Genomic DNA, 22351 nt, shown 5'->3' with positions numbered 1-22351 from the left:
AGAAGTCCCCTCAGAAGCCACCTGGTTTCATAATTTCTCAAAATCCCATAACCTGATTAGAGATCAGAGTTGGAGAATTCCTGTATTTTTTAAAGCTTCCCCCACTGATTCTGTTGAAGCCAAGCAGATACTGGTCCACAGAGCCAGGTCTGATAAATGTGGCTGTGGGTGGATTCCTCATCTCCTTATGGGATCCCTGTGTGACAGATGCCAGGCAGATGTGACGGTGATGCCTTCAATGATGTCCTGTCTCTGCACGTTGGGGGAGCCAGGGGTGTCCCTTCCCCCCTCAGACCTTGTCAGATTCAGTCAAATGTGCCTTTCTATACTTCGCAAGAACCACGCTTGTCATTGCCTCTTGGGTCACATCTGAGGATGGCAATGGTACTCTGTACAAAAGTGGGCTTGGGAGATAGAGTAAATGGAGAAGTGGTCAGAAATGTTGGGATAGATGCTAGCTCCATGGCTCTTTAGGTCTCAGTTTTGTAAGAGTATTGGGTGCCTTTTAGGTGTTTTCTCTCTTTTTTTTCTTTATAATTTTTTATTTGTTTTAATTAGTTATACATGACAGTGGGATGCATTTATGCACCTTGATATACGTAAGTGGGGTAGAATTTCTCATTTTTCTGATTGTACAAGTTGTAGGATCACATCGGCCGTGCAGTCATTATATGCACACAAAGGTGATAATGTCTGATTCATCTATTATCCTTCCTATTCCCATACTCCCTGCCTCCTTTCACTCCCCTCTACCTAATTTAAAGAAACTCTATTCTATAGTGCCACCCCTCCCAATTGTGAATTAGCATTCGCATATCAGAGGGAATATTTGGCCTTTAAGTTTTGAGATTGGCTTATTTTGTTTAGCAAAAGTATGGACTTGGAGAATATCATACTTATAGATGTTTTAAAATGAAGCTTTTGATTTATTTTTATCTATTTTAATTTTTGTAATAATTTTAACAGTTTTAGGTTTATAATGAAACAATACAAAGGGATCTGGTATACCCCACACCTGATTGCCTTGGTAGTGGACTATTAGTACAGTTCACTTCTTACAATTAATGAACTATTTGTGATCCACTTTATTAGCTGAAGTTCATACATTGTTTGAATTTCTTTATATTTCATCTAACATCCTTTCTAAGTTCCAGGATCCTATCCAGGATAACACATTGCAGTTTATTGTCTTAGGCTCCTCTTGGTTATGACAGTTTTACAGACTTTCCTTGTGTTTGATAACCTTGATGGTTTTGAAGAGTCCTTATTTATCAGATGTTTTCTGCATGACTAGACTGGGAATTTTATTTATTCATATTTTTTTTCCAAATTTTTCATTTTATATTTAATTAGTTTTATGTGACAGTAGAATGCACTTATGCACTTTGATATATCATACATACATGGAATATAATCATTTTCCTGAGTGTACATGTTGTCGAATCACACTAGTCACGGGGTCCCATATGTATATAAAGTAATAATGTCCGTTTTGTTCTACTATCCCTCCTATTCCCACACCTCTTCCCCTGCCTTCCCTTCACTTCCCTCTACCTAATCTAAGGTAATTCCATTCTTCTCTAGTGCCCCCCCCCCCAACATACACCCTTATTGTGAATTAGCATCCACGTATTAGAGAGAACATTGGCTTATTTCGCTTAACATGATACATCTTGAATTCCAGCACCCACCTCTGCATCCTCCCTGGACTCTCCTGTTGCTTTCCTCTGAAACCCAACAGCTAACCTCACCCTGACAAAATTATGGTCCCCAGAACTCAATTCCAATTATCTTAGAATTTGTATCTTGCATGAGCGGGACGTAGGTATCCTGAAAAGGAAGAGGGTAACTGTAAGGGAGAAGTACAACCAAAAAGAAGGGTGGCCAGTGGGTGATCTTAGAATATTATCACTCTTTTGCTCTGAGTTCAGGCTCACAGGTGGACACTGTGGAGATCTGGGTGACCTCAGGCAAATTTCATCACCTCCATGGTCCTAATTTCCAATAAGATCCCCTTCATATTGTATTGTGAGATTGTGTGCATAATGCTCTTAGAAAGGTGCCCTATACTTAAAAAAGAACCTAAATATTTAGATATCCACATAGTTCATGTTAACTGAGATAGTACAAGGCAAACGGAATAGGGGCATCAGAGAGTATGAAGAGCCAAGGCAGGCAGCAAAAAAAAAAAAAAAAAAAGAATGTTGCACATGAATTGCTCAGGTTGCTTTATTTTTTTGAGTGCTGCAAAAAAAAATTTCTCTACCAATTCTGATGTCCCCTTTTTCTTTTCACCTATGCTGCCACACAGAAAGGTGACTGTCTTCATCATTGTTTCAAATTCCTGTTGCAGAGTGTGAACTGCCTCATATAAAGGAAATCATGTAAGCTGTGGCCCCTGACCTGCCTCTCAGACAGGTCTGCAGGACTGGGGAGGAACGGGTCACCATGGTTCGCCAAGTGTATAAATCCTGTAAGATTGGTTTGGTCGAGGATCTTTGCTGGTGGTTATACTAATGGAGCTCAGGGTGTGTAGGTGGATGTGAATGTAGTTGCTTTATTCTTCTTTTTTAACTGATCAAGTAGTGGCACCTATTAAAGTGAGCAGAATTCCCTAATAATAAATAAATAAATAAGATAAAAAACCTGTGTTGCCAGGGATTAGAAACTCCCTTCTTATTCAGACTGCTTTCCCTTGCCAGAGTGATAGAATCAGACTCTCTTGTGAGCACCCTGACTTCCAAATGATACATTCAAAATGCCTGCAGCCCCTGCTGTTACTTGCCAGGGTTGAAATCTTCAGCCACTGAAACTGCTTTCATTGAGCTCAGAGTAAATAAATAGCAGGGCTCCCTCCCTTCTGCAAGAAGATCATTCCACAATATCCTGCTGCACTCACTCTGATTGGGGTTGGGATGCTGGGCAAGGTGTATGTAATGAAAGAAGATGGCTCAAGGGCAGAGACAGCTGGGGGGCAGAGCCAGGCTGTTTTGTTCCAGTTCTTGCCTATGGTGGCTTTATTTCTACTCTCTCTGTGATCTTTCTAGTTCTTTTCCTCTGTTTACTTATTCTGGTCCATTTATCCACTGGGAGTTTCTTTCCTCTCTCTTGTTCAGTATGTGCTTACTAGAGTTGTTATCTGCTTTCCTCCAGGGGTTGGAGTTGGTGATAGACCAGAGTCTGCACAGCACTAATTTTTTTTTTTTTTTATCATGTCATGATAGACATTAACGTGTAAAGCTGGCTGTGTCCTTCAAAGATCTGTGCTTTCACTTCTGTGTCTGACTAAGCTGCTCCTGATGTTTCCCAGGTGACGAAACATCAGGTCACAAACTAGCAACTCAAAGGCTGGCCTAACGGTGCATTTTGGTTCACAAAGTGTGTGTGTGCATGTGTGTGTGTGTGTGTGTGTGTGTGTGTGTGTGTTTGATTTAGTTACAAAGCATTAAAATGCCCTAAGATATCCTGCAAAAATCTACGTCTGCATTTTCTGGAAAAGCTAAAGACAGGCACCGTGCTCTGATTTCTCATGGTGCAGTGGCTGAGGATTTGGACAACTCCTGTTTCTTTGAGTGGCATATGTCCCCTCATTCACTGATCCCACCTTCCTGATCTCTAGGCATTCAACTTTGTCAACTCTGTTTTGCTTGATAGTTTCTCAGTGGAATCACAAAAGGTAATGATTTTGAGAGAATTTCCTTGGTCCTCCCTGGGGTGGTACATATAGTACCATTCTAGATGCACAGGAGAGAAGTTGTGGCATAATTGAGACCTGGCTGAATTCTCTCACAGAACATTGATGGGATGGGCTAAGCATCCCTGGGAGGGGCACAGAAGGACAACATGGCGGCTGAGAGTATGGGTCTCAAAGTTAGATGTATCTGGAAATGACCACCTCAGATGATTGTAACTAGGGTTAAAAGTTTAACTGTGGTAGAAATCACAACAGTCACTGGCTCTGGGAGTGGAAACTGCTTAAGAAAGGGCATATGAGAACTTTCTATGGTGAGAGAAATGTTCCCTACTTTCTTTGAATATTGTTTACAAAGAAATACAGATTTGTAAAACACACTGAGCTGTAAAGTTAATATCTATGTGTATGTCCCTGGAGGTCAATTATAACTTGATAGACATATCCATCCATATCTCAAAGCAGGCAAAGTGCTTATCAAAGTGTATAATAACTGTTAGCTGTTCTCATGCTTGTTTCTGGAAATTTTTATTTAAAAAGGAAGATAAAATGTCTAAAAATGGGATGAGTGTTTCCTTTTTGACCACAGATTTCATTCCCAGCATCTAAAAGTATAGGTAAATAGCTAAAGACTCATGCCAAACAATTGTCAAGGGAGAATCTATTGGATCAATGGTAATTTTATGGAGCTATTGAATCACTGTAGAAGAATGTGCCTAATTTGCTGTAGCTGTTTTTCATGATGCTGTAAAAATTCATGGGTTTTGGAGACATATCAAACAGGGTTTATTTCCTGAGAGAAAAATACCTATACTTAAATTAACATGCACCCTGACTGAATTACAATAGTTTCTCAGTAATTATTCAATAATCTATCTTAAAATTAATATCCATGTTGAAAAATTCTGGCTAAAACAATTATAAAAATATGTCTTTAATTAGTAATTGTGCTGTTCTGGCTAATGATTCTCATATATCTGGGAGCATTTCCCATGAGAATTAAGAGAACCACTTTTTTGGCCAGGTATTCTGGATTCAGATTCCTGTAATGCCTTTAAAAAGCCAAGATACATATGTGTGAGTATGTGTATGTATATATGTATATATATAATATGTATATATATATATACACACACACACACACACACACACATACATATATACATACATACACACACACACATCTTTGAGTATTGTTCAAAAGGCAAAAGGCATGGGTATAGTAGTTGATAAAAGTGATGTGAAACCATCAAATGAAAGTCAAAGTGCAGAAGGCTGAGCCTGGAATTTCTGAGAGACATACTAATTTTCAGATGAGCCAAATGTGGTTTTGTCAGTAAGTTGCTCTGTGGCCTTGATTAAGTCACTTCACCTCCTTGAACCTCATTTTCTCATCTGTTTAACAAGGATTTTGACATTTTCTTCAAGTCTGTGTTTCATTTTATGATTCTAAGTGTTTGAGTCATGTTCGTTATTATTTTATTAACTACCTCGATCCCCAAGTCACAGGAGAGTTGTGGCAGCTCCTCTGTGATTGTCATTATCTGGTTCTGGTCAGAACCCTCTATGGGGACTTGGAAGCACTGGCCTTGTACAATACAGGGCAGAAGCCTTGCTGAAAGGAGTCAGAGATATGTTCACAAGGGGCCAGAGCAGCATCTTTTGCATGTGAAAATGACGTTATTAAATCTGTGGTTGAGCATATCAAAGTGTTATTCCTGTTCAAGTGTGCAGTTCACACATCCATTTCTGGTCCTTATCTTGCCCGTCAAGGAACAGGTACAGAATTACATCTCTGAGTTTTATATAGAGCCAAATCTTCAACACATGAGATTCTTTCAAGTCTTTGCTCAAATGTTACTATTTCATGAAGACAACCCCTCTTCCTTTTTTTATCTTGTGTCTTTTTTCCCAAAGCCCTCTTCCCCTGTCATAAATATAATATACCTTACTCATTTTCATGTTTGTTACCTGCCTCTATCACTGACCTCTGCCACGAAATCAAGGGTCTTCATCTTTGCTTTTTTATGTATCCCAGTTTTCAGGATCAATGCCATGGGATCACCTGAAAGAAATACCTACTGGCAGGTGCTGGTAGCATTTATGCCCATTTAAATGTCTCCTTCACTAAACACACCTCCACGGGAATTCTAAATACCTTGCATTGCATCCGATTCAGGAAATGCTAGGTCTTCGCTTTACTCTCTGTATGTAACAGTAAGAAAATCAGGCCTGGATTTGGGTTCAAACCCTGGCTGACTTCCTTGCTACGAGTTCTTGAGAATATTCCTGTATTCCTCGGAACCACTGTTTCCTCATTCATGAAACAGTTTTAACACTATTGATTTCCTAGAGTATTATCAGAAAAGGATTCATTCATAGATCTGATAATACCTGATACAAGTATGTATGTGGCTCACAAATATATATCTGTCTAAAACTACTTCAGTAGCATGCCAGGTTTCTGCAGGTCCAGGATGGCAAGAATCAATGTTCATAATGATACCAGACTATCTTCCAGTTCATCAGAGATAAGAATTTTAAACTTAAATACAAGGTACATGTTCATAATACTGATAGATTGAAGACTTACACATTTGTGCCTGAAGACCCAGCCCTCTATCCACTGGTTTCCAGACTCATTTCTAAGTGCCTTTGCAACCCTGTCCTCTCTTGGGTCTTGTATGCATTTGAAATTTAGTAGAACTGTCTATCTGGCTGCCTTGCTCACACTCCACTCCTTTGCCCTGTGAGCCTCCCTTCCCATCTGGCTGTTTATTCCAGAGCCCTTGCATCCTCCTTCACTCCTGTTCTTTTCTCACACACAGTGAATGCTATTGATTGTACTTGCCCAATAAATTCCATTTATAGCAACTCTTCACTTTCTCACCCATCTCTATGCAGGTTTGGGCCATGGTCCCCTCGGCCTACTCTCTCGACTTCCATTCTTGTGCCCCACAGCCTGTCCACTAGAGAACAGCCAGAGTGGTCCTAAAGTAGAAATGTGATCATCTCTGCCTCCTGCCTCAGGTCCTCAATGGTTACTTTCACAGTCAGAATCATAGCTAAGGTTTTTACTTTGGCTTATAAGACTCTGCACATACATCCCATCCTGTCTGTACCAGGGCTTATTTTCAAACACTTTCCTCTAGTTACATCACTTGTCACACATGCCAAGCAAGCCCTCACCCCAGGGCCTTGGCACTTGCTGGTCCTGTTTCCTTTTCCTGGAAGCCTTCCCAAGGTGTCTTCATGCTTTACTCTCTTGCTCATTCATGTTTTTTTTTTTTTCCCCTCGAACCTCCCATTACAGAGAGATTGTTCTCTGACAGGAGTGCTCCAACATAAACAGCTCCCCAAGTTTGTCTCCAACTGCTTCAGTTTTTTCTTCACAAGACAACTTTGCAAGAATAAGTGCAAGAAGTTACCTGTTGATTGATTTATCTGCTTATTATTTCCTCCATTAATGCATCCCAGAGGAGGAGTGGCCAGTCTTCTGACTGCCAAAGGTCTAGTGTGAACACCTGGGAGGCCCTGGCAAGAGTTATTGGTTTCAATACTCATGGGTGACAGTAAACTTCTGAGGGGAGCCACAGTGTTCATCTCTAAGGAGTCCATTGTTACATGTCTTATATCCATATGATTTTTTTAAAAATAGTAATTTTTAAAATTAGTTATACATAATAGTAGAAAGCATTTATGTACTTTGATATATTACACATAGATAGGATATAATTTCTCATTTTTTCTAATTGTACATGTTGTAGAATCACATTGGTCATGCAGTCCTATACATACATAAAGTTCTTACTTTATGTAAGAACTTTATGTATGTATAGGACTGCATGACCAATGTTTCAACCTACTATCTTCCTATCCATATGATTTTAAATAGTCTAGCTGTTTAAAAAATTAATTTTATACATCTTTGTGGAACTATCACTTACCAATTTTAAGTGGACTGAATTAGGTTTAGAACAGTTTGTTAAAAATAAAAAACAAAAGTCTCTCTCTCTCTCTCTCTCTCTCTCTCTCTCTCTCTCTCTCTCTCTCATACACACACACACACACACACACACACACACACACATGTGTTGAACACATATATGTTGCTGGAATCCTAGGCCAGAAACCTTACTCTCTGGCTCCCAACAGACCAGGTTTGTACACCTGCTGTCTGGAGAGCCCAATCAGAGACAATGGGAGGTGAAGCAGAAAGGAACTAATTATTCTGAGTGGGCCCAAAGAGAAGAAACAGGGGCCCAGCATCCTGAGCACCTTCGGGATTATACAGGGGAAGGCCAAAGGTGGTGAGGAGTAGGCAGTGTGTGTTGTCAGTCACTCCTGGTCAAACTGAGAGCTGGTTGGTCACTATTGGCACATCCTGCTGGCTCTGGAGAAAGGGCTCTTGCATGGTGGGGTGGTGATTGGATTTCCACGGAGAGATGATTTCTCCAGCTTGGGGGAGGGGGCAGCCTGGATTCTAGTCATGGTGTCGTTGCTCCTGCTTTGGGGGCAGCCTCAGTTCCCATCACAGGGAGATCTGCTTCCAAGACTTGTTCTTCATGAAATCTTACACACCTTAGTCACTCCTTCTTGGTGTCCTCAGTCTTGAAGGAGACAGGAGAGGCTAGGTAAATTCAGGGTTAGTCATCCTCATGTTACCAATTCTTGTACAGATGTTCCTTAAATACTTAACCTGTTTACGTGCAGAGTTGGGTAGGAAACTGACTCAGAGTTTAAGGAGGCAAAGGAAACAGCTGCAGGCCCAAGTAGAGTTGGTCCAGTTTTTGCAAAAGCCATTTTTACATTTCTGTTATATGTGTGTTGAACATTTGTACAAGAACTTTTTAAAACCCAGTAAAAGTGGTTGCCTTTATAGAGGATGAAGTTGCGATGAGAATCTTCTTAACTGTTATGTTCTTTCAAATAATGTGCTTGTCTAACTTTCAGTAAAAGTGGCTCAGTAGTTAATGCACTTGAATTGTATAAAGTTTGAATATGGAATAACTTTTAAATTAATCCAAATATTCAAAAAGTGAATACAATTCATAGGCTATAAAAAGTCATTTACTTTTCTGGATAAATTTATAAGGAAAAATGTATTCTATCAGAACTAAAAACAATGGGTTTGTTACAATTTTCTAAATTGTGCCAGACCTTAGTAATCTAAGACTTATTACTCATATGGATGACTGCTTGAACACAACCCTTGAAAGCAAAGAGTTTTAAATCAGAAACCACGAATGAACATGTGAAAGATGACTATTTATGTGCCAAGACAATCTAAAATAGTTCAGATTCCACAATAAACCAGAAACTGTAATGAGCCTGCAAGGGAACTTGTGCTAGCTATTTATATAAACTGATTACAATTGTGTAATTGCATAATTCATGGTTACTTTTCTGTTTATCGGAAATTTCAACATGGACTAGCACCAAAGCACCCTAGCCTACTTGGCCTATGTCATATGTCTCATTCTAAGCCAGATAATATAGTTATTAGTTCTTCTGTATTTTTCTCAAATTCTTATAATTATGAGGAGCCATATACTGGCACTCTAGCCTCTTTCTTCAATTGTGTGTCTTCCCCTCTCCTCCATGTTTGGTCAGTTCCAAATCTTAAGCACTTGAGAATGCTCTTCAGGTTATCTTGTGTGGTCTCCACTGGAAAACTTGTACCCTTCTCATTGCCACAGGAATTGTCACCTTGTCAGAATAGCCTTCCATGACCAGAGAGGGTCACTCTCTAATCTCTACAATGGAACCCCTTTTGCTTCTTCTCCAGCACATTACTTTATTTGTAATGGTTTTGTCTGTCTTCCCATTTGTTATTCCCTTCTCCCATTAAAATGAGCCCTTGAAATAAGAAGAAATAAAATATAGAAGCAGAAATAAGATCACTCTCAGACTTTTGCCAATGAATGGGAATTCCCTTCAAGGGTGGATCTGAGCTTTGTCACGGTTCTTTCCTCCCGGGTATGTGACTGAACAGAGAACTGCACTCATTCTCTCTCACGTTCCTTGATGGAACACATGTAGTGACACCGTATGGAGAACAGAGTCAAGTAAGCATAGGTAAGAAGTGGGCCATTGTCGTCTCCCGGTTCTTAACCTTGCCCTATCGCTAGAGTTGATCAAGGTACAAACTAAAAACAAAAATCATTGGAAAACTTGGTGGCATTGATGTGTCTTTAGATAGTTTACTAATTCAAAACAAATCATCCCTGAAAACATAATGTATTCTTATACAGCAGGCTAATAATGCAGCTGATCTAACTAGTTGCCAGGTAGCTCTCTTACTTGGGCCTGGAGAGTATTTTTTCCCTTCTAAAAAGACCTGCTTGAACTTGAGCATGGAACGCATCTATAAAATGCCGGCTTCTCTCAGTATCAGGCTAGAGTGTGTACTTAGGCTCACGAAGCACAGCAGCCGTGTGTTTCTGCCCCATGAACTTCCATCATGCCCTCATCTACCAATGATATGTAGGGAGAGGGCAATAAAAGATTTTCATAGTGTGTATATGCCTCTGAGAGAGAGAGGGAAGGTGGGTGAAGACAGTATAAACTCAATGACCCCTGGAGTATGACGGGGCCAGTGTCCGTTGGACTGTCAAAGCTTGTCAAAGAAATGCTGTCACTCCTATAAATCTCAGTGTGGCTTCCATAATTAAAGGGACAATGGCTAGAGAGTGTAGGTGCCAGTTAGTCTGGGCCTGGTTCAAAGGTCTTTGTGACAACGTCATATGGAGGGGTGATTTGCTCCCAGTTATTGGGCTCCTGTAACACATATTTGCCCTCATGAGGCTATTGGAGAACACTCTATATAGGCCTCAGAAAGTCATGAGTGGTTGGAGGTGGCTGCAGTGGCAGAATTGAGACAGGGTCACACAGCCTAGGACGTTTACCAAGGCAAGTCATTAAATGGAGCCTTTTCTTGAAGCTGTACTAATAAACTAACATCAGGCCCTTGATTCTGTAATGCTATGTGATCCCAAGTGTGAACATTTGAATGTCTGAGACCACGAGGTTGGAGCTCCCAAAACCATTATCTAGTACCATGCCCACCCTGAGGGACCTACTTTGGAAACTCCACATCTGTTATGTTTGACAAGTCATTAGTCTGGGAATGTGGGTGGTTATATTACAACATGACCTTAGTTACTGAGAGTTTATTCCTATCCTATGGCAAAGTGACAGAAAGTTTTGCTACCTTCATTCTCTGGGAAATATAATCCTATTGCATTCTGTGCACAAGAAACATTATCCTTAAGTCAACTGGATTGATGCCTAGACAGGTGAACACCGAAAATAGCCTTATGAAGGAGGAGAGCTATGCTTTGGATTTAAGCCTACTTAGCATTAGTACAATGTGTGTGTCTTTGGAAAGGCACAGGGGTGTACATTTCTATTCCCTTATTTTTGATATTACAGCAGGTGGTTTTTTTTTATTATTATTACCAGCCAATGTATTCTGCTATTCAACATTGACTTGGTTTTCATTCATTCATTGAGCAAACATGTGCTTATGTGACATATCTTAGGTGCTACTGGAGTCAAAGAGGTTGAAGAGTGGACCCTGTGTTCATGGATGACATATATTAATATTAAAAAATCCTATGGAATAATTTTAAAGAAGTGCTTCAAAGACTGATGGAAATTACCACCATTCTATGATTCTTAAGAGATGGGCATGTTTGAAAATTGACTCCTTTTGAAATTCAACTCCAGAGATACAAGAAAGCCTCCTAGGGAGTGTACTATACTGGTTGAAATTAATTTTGCTGAATTATTTAACTGTGGGAATCATTTTGGATGCATATTATTATAGAAGGTGGGAAAAATGATAATCATCATCCAACACAAATGTTTGTTTTGTTACTATGACAGACGAGACACTGCTATAGACTTCCTACAATTGTAAATGAGATGTCCATTCCCTGAGTTCCTAAGCTGCTGTGACGTTTCACAGCCTTCTCTGTAACATCTGAACTTCTTACTGTGATCTACAAAGTCAGAATTACCTGACTCCAGGGTCCTTTTCCAAGTCCATCTCATGCCTGTCCCTACTGTACCCATGCCAAGCCAGTTGTGAGGCCTTGTGTGAATTTGAGGCTTTTCTCCCTTTGCTTAGGATGCTTCTGTACCCTAGTATTCACTCTTTCATAAACTTCAAGCTTCAGCTCAAATATTACGTCTTCATAGAGTTCTTTTCTTGGTCAATCCTTATAAAGTACCTTCCACCTTGTGATGCTCTCTTTAATGCAACTTGGATATGTGGTGTGAATGCTTAATACAATTCTATTTCTTTACTCATTTGCAATGCTCATTATCTTCCACCATCCAGACTGTGGGATTCATAAAGGCAGGGTAACTCTTATTACCTCTCATACCTCGAGAACTTGGTACAGGATATGAAATTCGATCAATGCTCTATAACAATTTGAGTAGCTGAATGGAAAACATGTAAGTTCAATTTGCAATGAAAACTGAACTTTCAGTGGTACACTGAGTGTCATCCTCATAGAAGTACAAACCAACAGGATGATATTGAACCTGTCGCTGAGGAGAAGGAGAACATTGACTTATAACATGAACCTAAAGAAGCAGAGAAGAGATTTAGGAATGACAGGTGGTAAACAAAGTGGTAGAAAAAGAACCCCAGTCCTATGCTGTCCTGATTGCCAAAGAAAGACAGTTTCCAGGTGGGAGGGAAAGTGAGCAGTGCCTAGAACATCAGAAGGTCCAAGGAAAATGAGCATGTTAAGAAAAGTACACTGAATTTTAATGGCTGGGCTTTGAATGGACCGTTTCAATCAATGGATGACAACATGTGATTCCTAGGGCTTACCATGGCTCTGGAAACCCTGAGTATTAATGAAATTAAAAAGGAAATAAACAGAAGAAATCAAAGATGAACTTAGGGCTTTGTTTGTTTGTTTGTTTTGGTAGCAGTAAAGATTTGTGCATTTTAAATTGTCAAGTTACCAAAGGTTGCAAAGAGCATAAGATTAAACACACAGCTATGTCCACTCTATGCCTTTGTTTTATTAATTGTTAAATAAAAATTAATAATGAATGTATAAAAGTTGTTTAGAAGATAGCCTGGCAAGTACTAAGGGCTCAATACAAGGGTTTTTTTTTTCTTTCTTTCTTCCTTTTTTTTTAAAAAAAACAATTAGTTGTTTAAAAAAAAAATTAAAAAGAAAGAAAGAAGACCAGTTTGAAAAAATAAATAACAGTACAGACTGACATTTGTTACTCAACTTGGGGAAACAAAAGCTTTTCAATATAAAGTGCTAAGTACCCAAATACACCTCCCTTTGATCCCATTTACTTTCCTAACACCCAATTATTCTAAATGCAATGATTCCTATCAGCATGCTTTTCTTTATACATGCTCTGAACATGCATATTCCAAAAATACCATCATGTTCCATGGTTCTATACATAATATTAATACAATCAGATTATGCACATTCTTCTACAACTTGCCCTTTCTGTTCATTGTTATATACGTGTGATTCATTTGTATAAATGTGTAAAGATTGCTTCTTAATTTTCACTGCTACATAATATCCCATTATATTCCTTATTCTGTTGCTCATGAAAATTTATTATGTTTCCATTTGACTCGTGTCCACAAAAATGGTATGTTTCTCCTCTTTAATAACTAAATCTTTTTTTTTTTTTAAGGGAATGAAATACTCAGATTCTCCAAAGGAGAACTAAAAGCCAAATAGACTTCTGAAAGAGGGTAGTAAAAATGAAAGCTCCAGGAGTAAAGAAAAAGTGTGAAGGATGGGGAAGTGTGAATGGGAAGAAGAGGGTGACCCAGGTGCATGAGTGTCCATGTTGGTGCTAGCTAAAAAGAGATTCCTGACACAGGTGCACTAAACTGGCATCTCCTAGTGTGAAGCCTAAGAATTTGCATTTAATCTATTCCTCTGAGTGATTCATCTGCATCCTAAAGTTTAAAAACCATGCTGGTGGAACACGGACTCCACTGTGTTCAGCTTGGCAATAGAGTCTGCAGTGCTACACCCAGGTCTTGGTAGGCACTTAGGGCTCCTGATGGGAGGGACCAAGAGAGGATCTGGGGTTAATGAGGCTGGAAGCTCAATTTGAGTGTCTATTTTAAGAAAATAAAACTAGGAATACAAACTTAAGATAAAAACATGAATATGTATTTAGAATGAAAAACAAGATTACATTATTAATTTTTAAACGGTGACATAATATATACTTTTACACAGTGGCTTAGCCTTGGACTGCCTCTTTAGATGACATCTATAAAGAAAGTAGAGTGGAAAACGGCTAATAAAAAGGTACTATCTCCTATGGCAATCTTGACAGTTATTTTTAATTATTGATGACCCACAGACACTTAAAGCTTGCAACTTTACATTGAAACCCACCTGATGGACAGAATCTATGAATGAGTCTTCTGATTGATTCCATTTCCTTGGTTCCTAAAAAGAAAAAAAAAATAGAGCATTTATAATTATATATGATGAACTGCATGTAAAGAATTTCTGTCTTGAGTAGGCTTCTAGGAAAATTGAATCTTACACTTGCAACTTTATACTTCTGATCATTTTCTTTTCCTAGCCACATCTTTCTCCTTATTACTCATATATTTCTGGTGCTGGTCACCCTAAGTCTTGTTTATCTTGGTATGTAGTTTTTGGACACTGCACCTTTATGTCACAATGCTTGTTGAGTTGGCACCAGGGGTAAAAGGAGGATTTCTGGAAGACAGTCCTGTCCCAGGAGAGCAGGCAATCCTGTGCCTCCACAGGAAAGTGGCTGAAAACCACGTAAATACATCTGTAACACCCAAGATAAGGGAACCCCCAATTCAACATCCTCTTCATTGAATCTCTAAAATTTATATAAGTCCATCAAAGTGTGAAGGAAGGCAGAGTAGAATAAAATACTGTTTAACAAATTAAAAGTAAACTTTCTTACTTTGCTCAGAAACTTTTGATGATGTTCATGCATTCCCGGGACCCCACCCCCCCAGGACTTTCAAAGAGCCCTGGCCGAGGGAGGACTTGAAAGTTCAACTTCGTTCTGTGGACAGATTTCTTTGGGGAAGGAATAAAAAGAAACACAGATTAGAGGTTGTCTTTCTTCTTTTATCATTTCAACGTGTTTTGATTTTTGACTAGAGAAATGAACATACTCAGCATTAGTTTTTCCCATGTTCTGCAGGATAATTGAGAACAGATGTGCTCAAACTACCTTACGTTTGCGTAGCAAGGACTCCTATTGTAATCAGTTGTAGAAAATTGCTCTCTTCCTCCCTGTTTTTTATTAGTTTTAGAGTTGGGCACTGGAGTATTGTGTTTCTTAAGGATCCTTAGAGTAAGTGGTAAAGATGTGAGAACCTAGAGGTACGTAAAACAGCCCACTCCCCACGTGCCAGAGGACCTGAGTTCTAATCACTGCTCCGCTTCTGATTCTCTGTGTGGCTTGAAAAGCAGCTGCTACTTCTTCCTGGCCAAGGGTTCATCTGTAATGGTGTTTGAGAAAATCTGTGGGTCCTAGGAGCTGAAGGTCTCCACAGAAGTGCTTTTCCAAGACAGCCAGACTGTGGTTCCTGTTTTAAGTGGCAGGACTCTGCTTTTTTGCTGTTTTCTTTGCTGAAGTTGCATTCAAGATTTTTCTTAACGTGGTTACATCATAAAGAAATGAAATTGAGTTTTTGATGTTGTCTCAAATGCTTGGAATTACCTGGGTAGTATTTTAACAATGAGCCCATATTCTAATGATGGAGATCAGAATTTGTATTTAAGTTTCCTTTGGGGCTGACACAGGGTCAGGGTTGCTATTATTCCAGCCCAATGGTATGCGAGCCTGTCTACCATTGGGATTATCTGCAAACTTTGATAAACAGAGATACAATGGTGCTCTATCCCTGACTGTTGTTTAATTAACCTCAGTGTAGCTGTTTTTAATAACTCCACAGTGGACTCTGAACTAAAAACATCTACTAAAAGCAACCACAGCCTTCTGTCAAGTTTTAACAGTCTACGTATTAAAACCAAAAAGTCACAACTTGGTATCTATGTCCCCATTCTCTTCTGCCTATTGAACATACCATTTTGAATAAATGACCACTTTATACCTAAGTTATATAATGATATCATCAGTTGCATTGAGTGACAGAGAAAGGACATGTGCTATGCTGGCAGTGGGATTAGCTTCTGTACATTCATTATGGGGTAGTTCACTGTCCACCATGCCTGCAAGAATCCTGGACTGTCATTTGTATCCTTGCCCTACCACTAATCCTACCACCATACACCTGTGGGTTTACTTCTCTAATTCTATTTCAGTTCTTCCATAAAATGAGTAGATTCGAATCAAAGGAACTTGTAGCTCTTCTAAGGTTCTATGATCCTTTACTTACTTCACAGAATATGATCAAATGGAAAACAAAGGTCTAATTTCCTATGGACTTCTGCAACGTTTTTTCCCCTTTAATAAAATAATGTGGGTGTATATAAGACTGCTGTGTGATGACTGTGCCTCATCTTCATTACAATAGTTCTCATTGACAGAATTGTCAGCCTGGGCAATAAAACAGGGATCACCTTATAGCACAAGGCTTATTCCTCGACTGGGAACCGTGGGCTTGGGAGCCTGAAGGGGAGATTTGCAAGGACATACACAGGAACCTCCTGGTGGTGCTTGACTTGCTCTTGTATACACTCCCAGGCAGCATGAGCACCAGTAGGGGATGTAAAATCATTTATTTGCTCTAAATTCACATGTTCATATTTTTCATTCATCAATTCCACACACAGCATTTAAGCATCTAATCATATTAGGTACTGATTTCAGCACTAGGGCAGTGTTGGGAATGAGACAGATGTCATGCAGGCTTTTATGGCTGCCATCAGGAAGAATTCGCTCAGGTTTTTGAATGGAATTCCACTGGATGCCTGATGGCCATGTGTCCTGTGGGGAAATTTTTGCTGATTATCTAAAAGTCATAAAATAATCATCTTCTAAACCATGGAGAACATGACCAAATAACACAAAGCTGTGATTTTTTTTTTTTTTTTTTTTTTTTAGGACTCACATTTTAGTTTGTGCTTATGGTCACTTTGGCACCACATTTTACTAATTATTTGCTACCGGCTAAGAAAGAATAAACAGGCAGCCCTTCTCTGCAGAGAATGTAGTATGCCTACACAGGGGCCACAGGAAGTAAATGCCCCAGATAAAGGCTACACAGTAATCTGAATAGAGAGGAGCAGCATTGGCTGTGTCCTTGGATGGTTTAAGGCAGAGCAGAGTTACTGTGCTCAGAGGCCCTGTACCAAGGCCCTTGGTGCCACACTCTTGAGACTTACTTTTAGCAAATCCTTCTGTAGAGTAATTAGTTCTTTCGCATTTCAAATGACAGGTGTTTTATAACTCTGTTTGCCCCTAATTTTAAGATTTGTTTTGGTTTTAGTATTCTAAAAACAAGTGATGTTGGTAACCAATTAGCACTGCTAGTATTAGGATCATTTGTGTCAACACAAAGGGATTTGGGAGAGATTTCTTGCATTAAAGGTGATCAATAGTACCTATGGTTGACAAATACTATTCTTCACTTATTTTATGTTGACCAGTGCTCATATCAGCCTATTGGCTCCTGGAAGGCAGGAGCACATCTTAGTCGACTTGGCTTTCTTATGTTGACTAGGTAAATAAGTCAGTTGAAAACAGAGCTGGATAACTCACAAGGACTAACACAGATACCAAGGTCTGTAATATTCTACCACTCAATGAAGTCTCCCAGCTCAGTGAAGCTTAAGCTGTGTGTCCACCAGGACCCTTTTTAACTCTGAAATAGGGAAGATCAAAATGGTTACTTTGCCACTCACTGTTTGGCAATACAGAATGATTGCATTTGAGATCTTATTTTACTCTCCAAATAAATGGTCTGAATAATATTTTTACCCTACAAGATGAACTGGGAGGTAGGGTTTGTTTTGTTTTATTTTATTTTTGTTTGTTTTTATCAGACTAACTCCAAGTTTCACCTTTAGAGCTTGAATGAGTCTCTGAATGTTTCCCTTACTAAGAGGTTGGAATTCTAAGATTTATTTGGAAAATAGCTTCCTAGGAGACCCTTTCCTCCCAGGGTGTATGCGGATGTGGATGTCTCAATGCACATCAGGAAAGAAGGCTGCTTGAAAGGGAGGGCTAAAGCAAGCATCCAGAGAAGCCACCTTTGTCCAGAGGAGACAGATTTTTAGAGTTGTCAGGAGGGTGAGAACACGCACAGTAGCCAGCCATATCTCTTCATCAGTTGATTTTTTTTTTCCTATCTTTTTTGCTCACTCTCTCTCAGCAGTTTAATGTGTGTACTTTTCTCTCACCTCGTTTATTTCAGATGCCTCAGGAACAGTACACACACCACCGGAGCACCATGCCCAGCTCCGAGGGGCCACAGGTCTACAAAGTGGGGATTTACGGCTGGCGGAAAAGATGCCTCTATTTCTTTGTCCTGCTCCTCATGATTTTGATACTGGTGAACTTGGCCATGACCATCTGGATTCTCAAAGTCATGAACTTCACAATCGTAAGTAAAAGCACGCTGGGTTGTGGAGCGCTTGCTGGGGGAAGGAGAAACATGAAGCCAGATGAAAGGGGTTGTGGAGGAGTGACATGGCATGACTCAGTACATCCCGCAACCTGGTGTTGGCTAGATGGAATTCCTGATCAGATTGGATATGGACCTTGGCTGTGATCTCCCCTCTGAGTTCTTCCCGAGGCTGGTGATCCACTTTAGGGGCATTGCTCTCCTTTAGGATCCCTTGTTTGCTTTGCCTCCATTTTTATACCTGTGCTTCTGTATCTGGTAGCTTTTAAGCAGCTAAAGTAAATAATGCAGGAAGAAATACAGGATAAACTCAAGGTATTATGTTTCCCACCATTTTAACCATGTTAGTAGAAGGTTTCGTGAAGTAGGAGTTGAGATTTCTGAGTGCAATTAGGCTTTAAGCCTTATTTAAGGGTACTACCTGTCCAGTTACACCTTCTTGTCCATTGCTTTGTATAACTGAGCAAGTTCTCAGTTTGAAGAGAAAAATCTTCTCTGGCACTATTCGGGAAAGATGCAGATGAAAAAAAAGAAGTGGGGTTTCATATCTTAGGAATTGGCTTTTATGCTTCTTTGAAGAAAATTTGTTACTGGTGTTTAGGGTCCCTGTTCAGACTAGGTAATTACTCATTTGATTTGAGATGGAAAGAAAATGGTGATAAAGTAACTTTTGGCATTATTCTGAGCTTTTAATTTTTTTTTCATTAGTGATCCTAACCTATACAGAGCAATATAAGTTCTCAACTTACTAAAAAGGAGGTAGTTGTTGTAATCCACCGACCTGAAAAAAACTTTTTCTTGTTCTGATTGCAAAAGTTAATAATTGTATGAGCAATGAAAACAAACTCCTGTTTAAGTGCAACAAAAATAACAGGTTTTCATGTGAAAATCCCAAACATGATAACAGGTTGTTTTCTGAATTACAAGGTGTTATGCTTGGCAACCTGTGCATCAGCTACTCCTCTCTGCCTTTGCTCGGGCAGAATCAGCTTGGAGTGCTTTTCTCTGCCTTCCTAGGAAACCCTTCCTTGATGCTCTTGTAGCTCCATTTCTTATCTCTAAATACACTCAACATTCCAGATAATGGTTTTTTGCATGTGTTTTCCAGGCTGACTGAAGGATGAGAAGGGTAAGGGCTGCCTCTCTTCCCTGAGTGCCTTGGCCATCACTCATGGTTGGGCTTGGGCTTGTTGGTGCTTGGGTTGACTAGGAGTCTGTATACCAAGGTTGAAGATGCTGCTTCAGGCTTCAGAATGGCTCTGTTTTTAATACTTGTGGTTAAAGCTAAGAAACAATCTAATTAAATTAACCTCCATGTTATGGAGTTCTTCTATTTTAGGGGAACGGGTTGAGTTATTTCACAAATACAGAAAAAGTTCTGTCTTGCAATACCAACTTTGGAAGCCTATATCGTTCACTCTCCGTGGGATTGTGGGGAGTCCCAGGTTATAGGTTCTACAGTATTGGAGCACAACAGCTTCTGTTTTCTGAATTGAATTCAGTAAAGACTTTTAAAGCTTGAGCTTTCTTTACAGATGAGCAGAATTCAGAGAAGTGCGTAAGCAGGAAGAGAGTCGAGATCAGATTGTAGTCTAGAGAGCTGGCACAGGTGATGATACAATAGAATGGGGAAAGTTTCCTCAGGTTAGGCCTGCAGAGGATGCCCAGGGTCCATTGGATCAAAAGTCAAAGTGATCACAGTTGCCATCTATTAATGTGCATGTTCTTGGTTGAATAATGGAAACTTAGAAATCCTTCGGCATTGTAAAACATAAGAACACTGAAACTCAGGCAGTGGAAGGGAGGGGAAAGATTTGAAAGACACTTAAAAGATAGAATTGACATACCCTCTTTACCCTGGTTGGAAATAGGAGTTAAGGAGTGAGTAGACCTAATTTTGGAAGAATTCCAGGTTTGGACTGGGGAGTAAATTGGATGATGGGGCCCCCAAAACCAAGATGGTGTTTATTACCTTCCCACTGGTCTCCACCCCAGTCTTCTGCTTGAAGTTAAATCCCCTGTCCCTCTGCGTTTGTAACTTTTACCTGCTCTGGCATTCATTAATACAGTCTGAAACCTTTAGGGACATGGGGGTCAAAATAGGATTTCAAACCTGAATACGTGTGATTTTATACAAATAGGACTTCTAAAGTATGTTTTATCTGGCAAGTGTCATAAAAGTATATGTACATGTATGTGCAACACCACTTCATAGATGTGAGCTGGGGGAGCAATATCATATTAAGGCAATAATCTATATAAAATCGCTCTTTCCTGTAGTTAACTAAATTGATTGTCAAAGTTGAGAGTCCTTAAAGCTTTACCAAACCAAGTACTTACTGAGGTGAGAATAATGCTGTTATTAGCTGTAATTGGCGCTTTACAAGAGTAATGCGTTTGAGCAAATAGAAGTGAAGTGTTAGAAAATTGGTCTTGCCCTGAAAGTTAAAAGCATATTTTTCCATCAATCACAGTATAAAACATAGTCTTTTCGAGTTATAATTTTATTTCACAAATAATAATTTACTGTCAATAAAGCCTTGCAAAAAAAATGAGGTATTAATCAATGTTATATTGAAGATTGTGAGATGAGCAAGCAAAGGAAATCAATGATGGAACAGTGAAGCATTTTATGCAGAGATTTTTAAAAAGTCAGCAATAGGAAACAGTGGTTATTTTATATGCTTCGATTGCTCCATAATTTGGGATCTGGAAGAGTTTACACTATAATCAAACCCTCCAAGTAACAATGATCCAACAGGGTGATATCATGTGAAAGTCCTTCTGGATGACCTCGCACGCCATCCAGGACTGGATATCTGGAATTCTACTTTGTCATCAGACTTGCATTCTGTTCCAATCCCAAGGGACTCTGTTGGAAAAGCCCGCCCAATATAACAGTGTGGACGTACACACACATTTTCCTTATTTCAGAGGTAAATCAGGAAAAATTGTTTTGTTTTCCTCTGCTCTTGGCAGGATTTTCCAGTGTTCATTACTAGACAGGAAAACAAGGTTACACTTTTCAATTTCCCCCTACAATGAAGAGCGCGTAGTTTACCTATACTGTAAATACCTTAAACATCAACCTTTCCTAGTTTATCGCACACAGTGGTATATAAGGGAACTAATATTTATTGTGTATATTCTGTGCACAAAACATGAAGAACTAAACAGACAATTCTCAAAAAGAAAAACAAGAGGGGAGGCAGCAAATACATGAAAAAAAATCTTCAATATCCTCAGTAATCAGGGAAACACAAATCAAAACTACACTGAAATTTCATCTCGCTCCAATTAGAATGACAATCATCCAAGAACAAAAATAACAGTAGGTGGTGGCCAGGATATGGGGGAAAAGGTAAAGTCATACCTGTTGGTAGGACTACAGATTAGTTCAACCACTCTGGAAATCAGTATGGAGGACCACCAAAAGACTAGGGATGGAACCACCATATGACCCAGTTATCCCACAACTTGGTATTTATTCAAAGTAACTAAAATCCTCATAATATAGTGATAGAAGACACATCCATATTTATAGTAGCACAATTCACAATAGCCAAGTCATGGAACCCATAGTCAAATGCCCACCCACGGATGAATGGATACAGAAAATGTGGTACATATACACAATGGAGTTTTACTCACTTGGAAAGAAAAGTGAAAATATGGCATTTGCTGGTATGTGGATGGAATGGAGAATATCATGTAAGGCGAATAAGCCATGTTTTCTCTCCCATGAAAAATCTAGACCAAAAGGAAAAGGGGTGGGGGCAGAATTGCATGAAAATAGAAGGGAGACCAGTGGAGCAGAGGAAGGGGGAAAGGGGAGGAACAGGGAGGAGGAGGAACCAAATTATACTACGTACTATACAACAGCGAATGTCCCCTTTACATATGCCTATAAAGCACCTACATGAACGACTATGAATACATAGAAGAAAGCCCTATAGAGTTGAGGAAGGGTAACAGGGGTAGGGAGGGCTAAAGAACAGTAGAAATACTGGCAGCTGAATTGGAGCAAAATATATCCCATGTCTATATGATCA

General features: G+C 39.5%; 1 protein-coding gene across 2 annotated transcripts in view; it reads left to right on the top strand.

Annotated features, from left to right (window-relative positions):
- Positions 1–22351, top strand: part of Sgcd (sarcoglycan delta) — a 386812-nt gene that overhangs the window by 4167 nt on the left and 360294 nt on the right. For both annotated transcript variants that reach the window (XM_027938748.2, XM_071612029.1), the window contains exon 2: positions 18090–18278. In XM_027938748.2, the coding sequence (XP_027794549.1) occupies positions 18090–18278 (189 nt within the window). The remainder of the gene's footprint in view (positions 1–18089; positions 18279–22351) is intronic.

This window comes from Marmota flaviventris, chromosome 5 (genome assembly GCF_047511675.1).
Source record: "Marmota flaviventris isolate mMarFla1 chromosome 5, mMarFla1.hap1, whole genome shotgun sequence".
In the NCBI taxonomy this organism is placed as follows: domain Eukaryota; kingdom Metazoa; phylum Chordata; class Mammalia; order Rodentia; family Sciuridae; genus Marmota; species Marmota flaviventris.
This window is presented reverse-complemented; position numbering and strand designations above follow the sequence as displayed.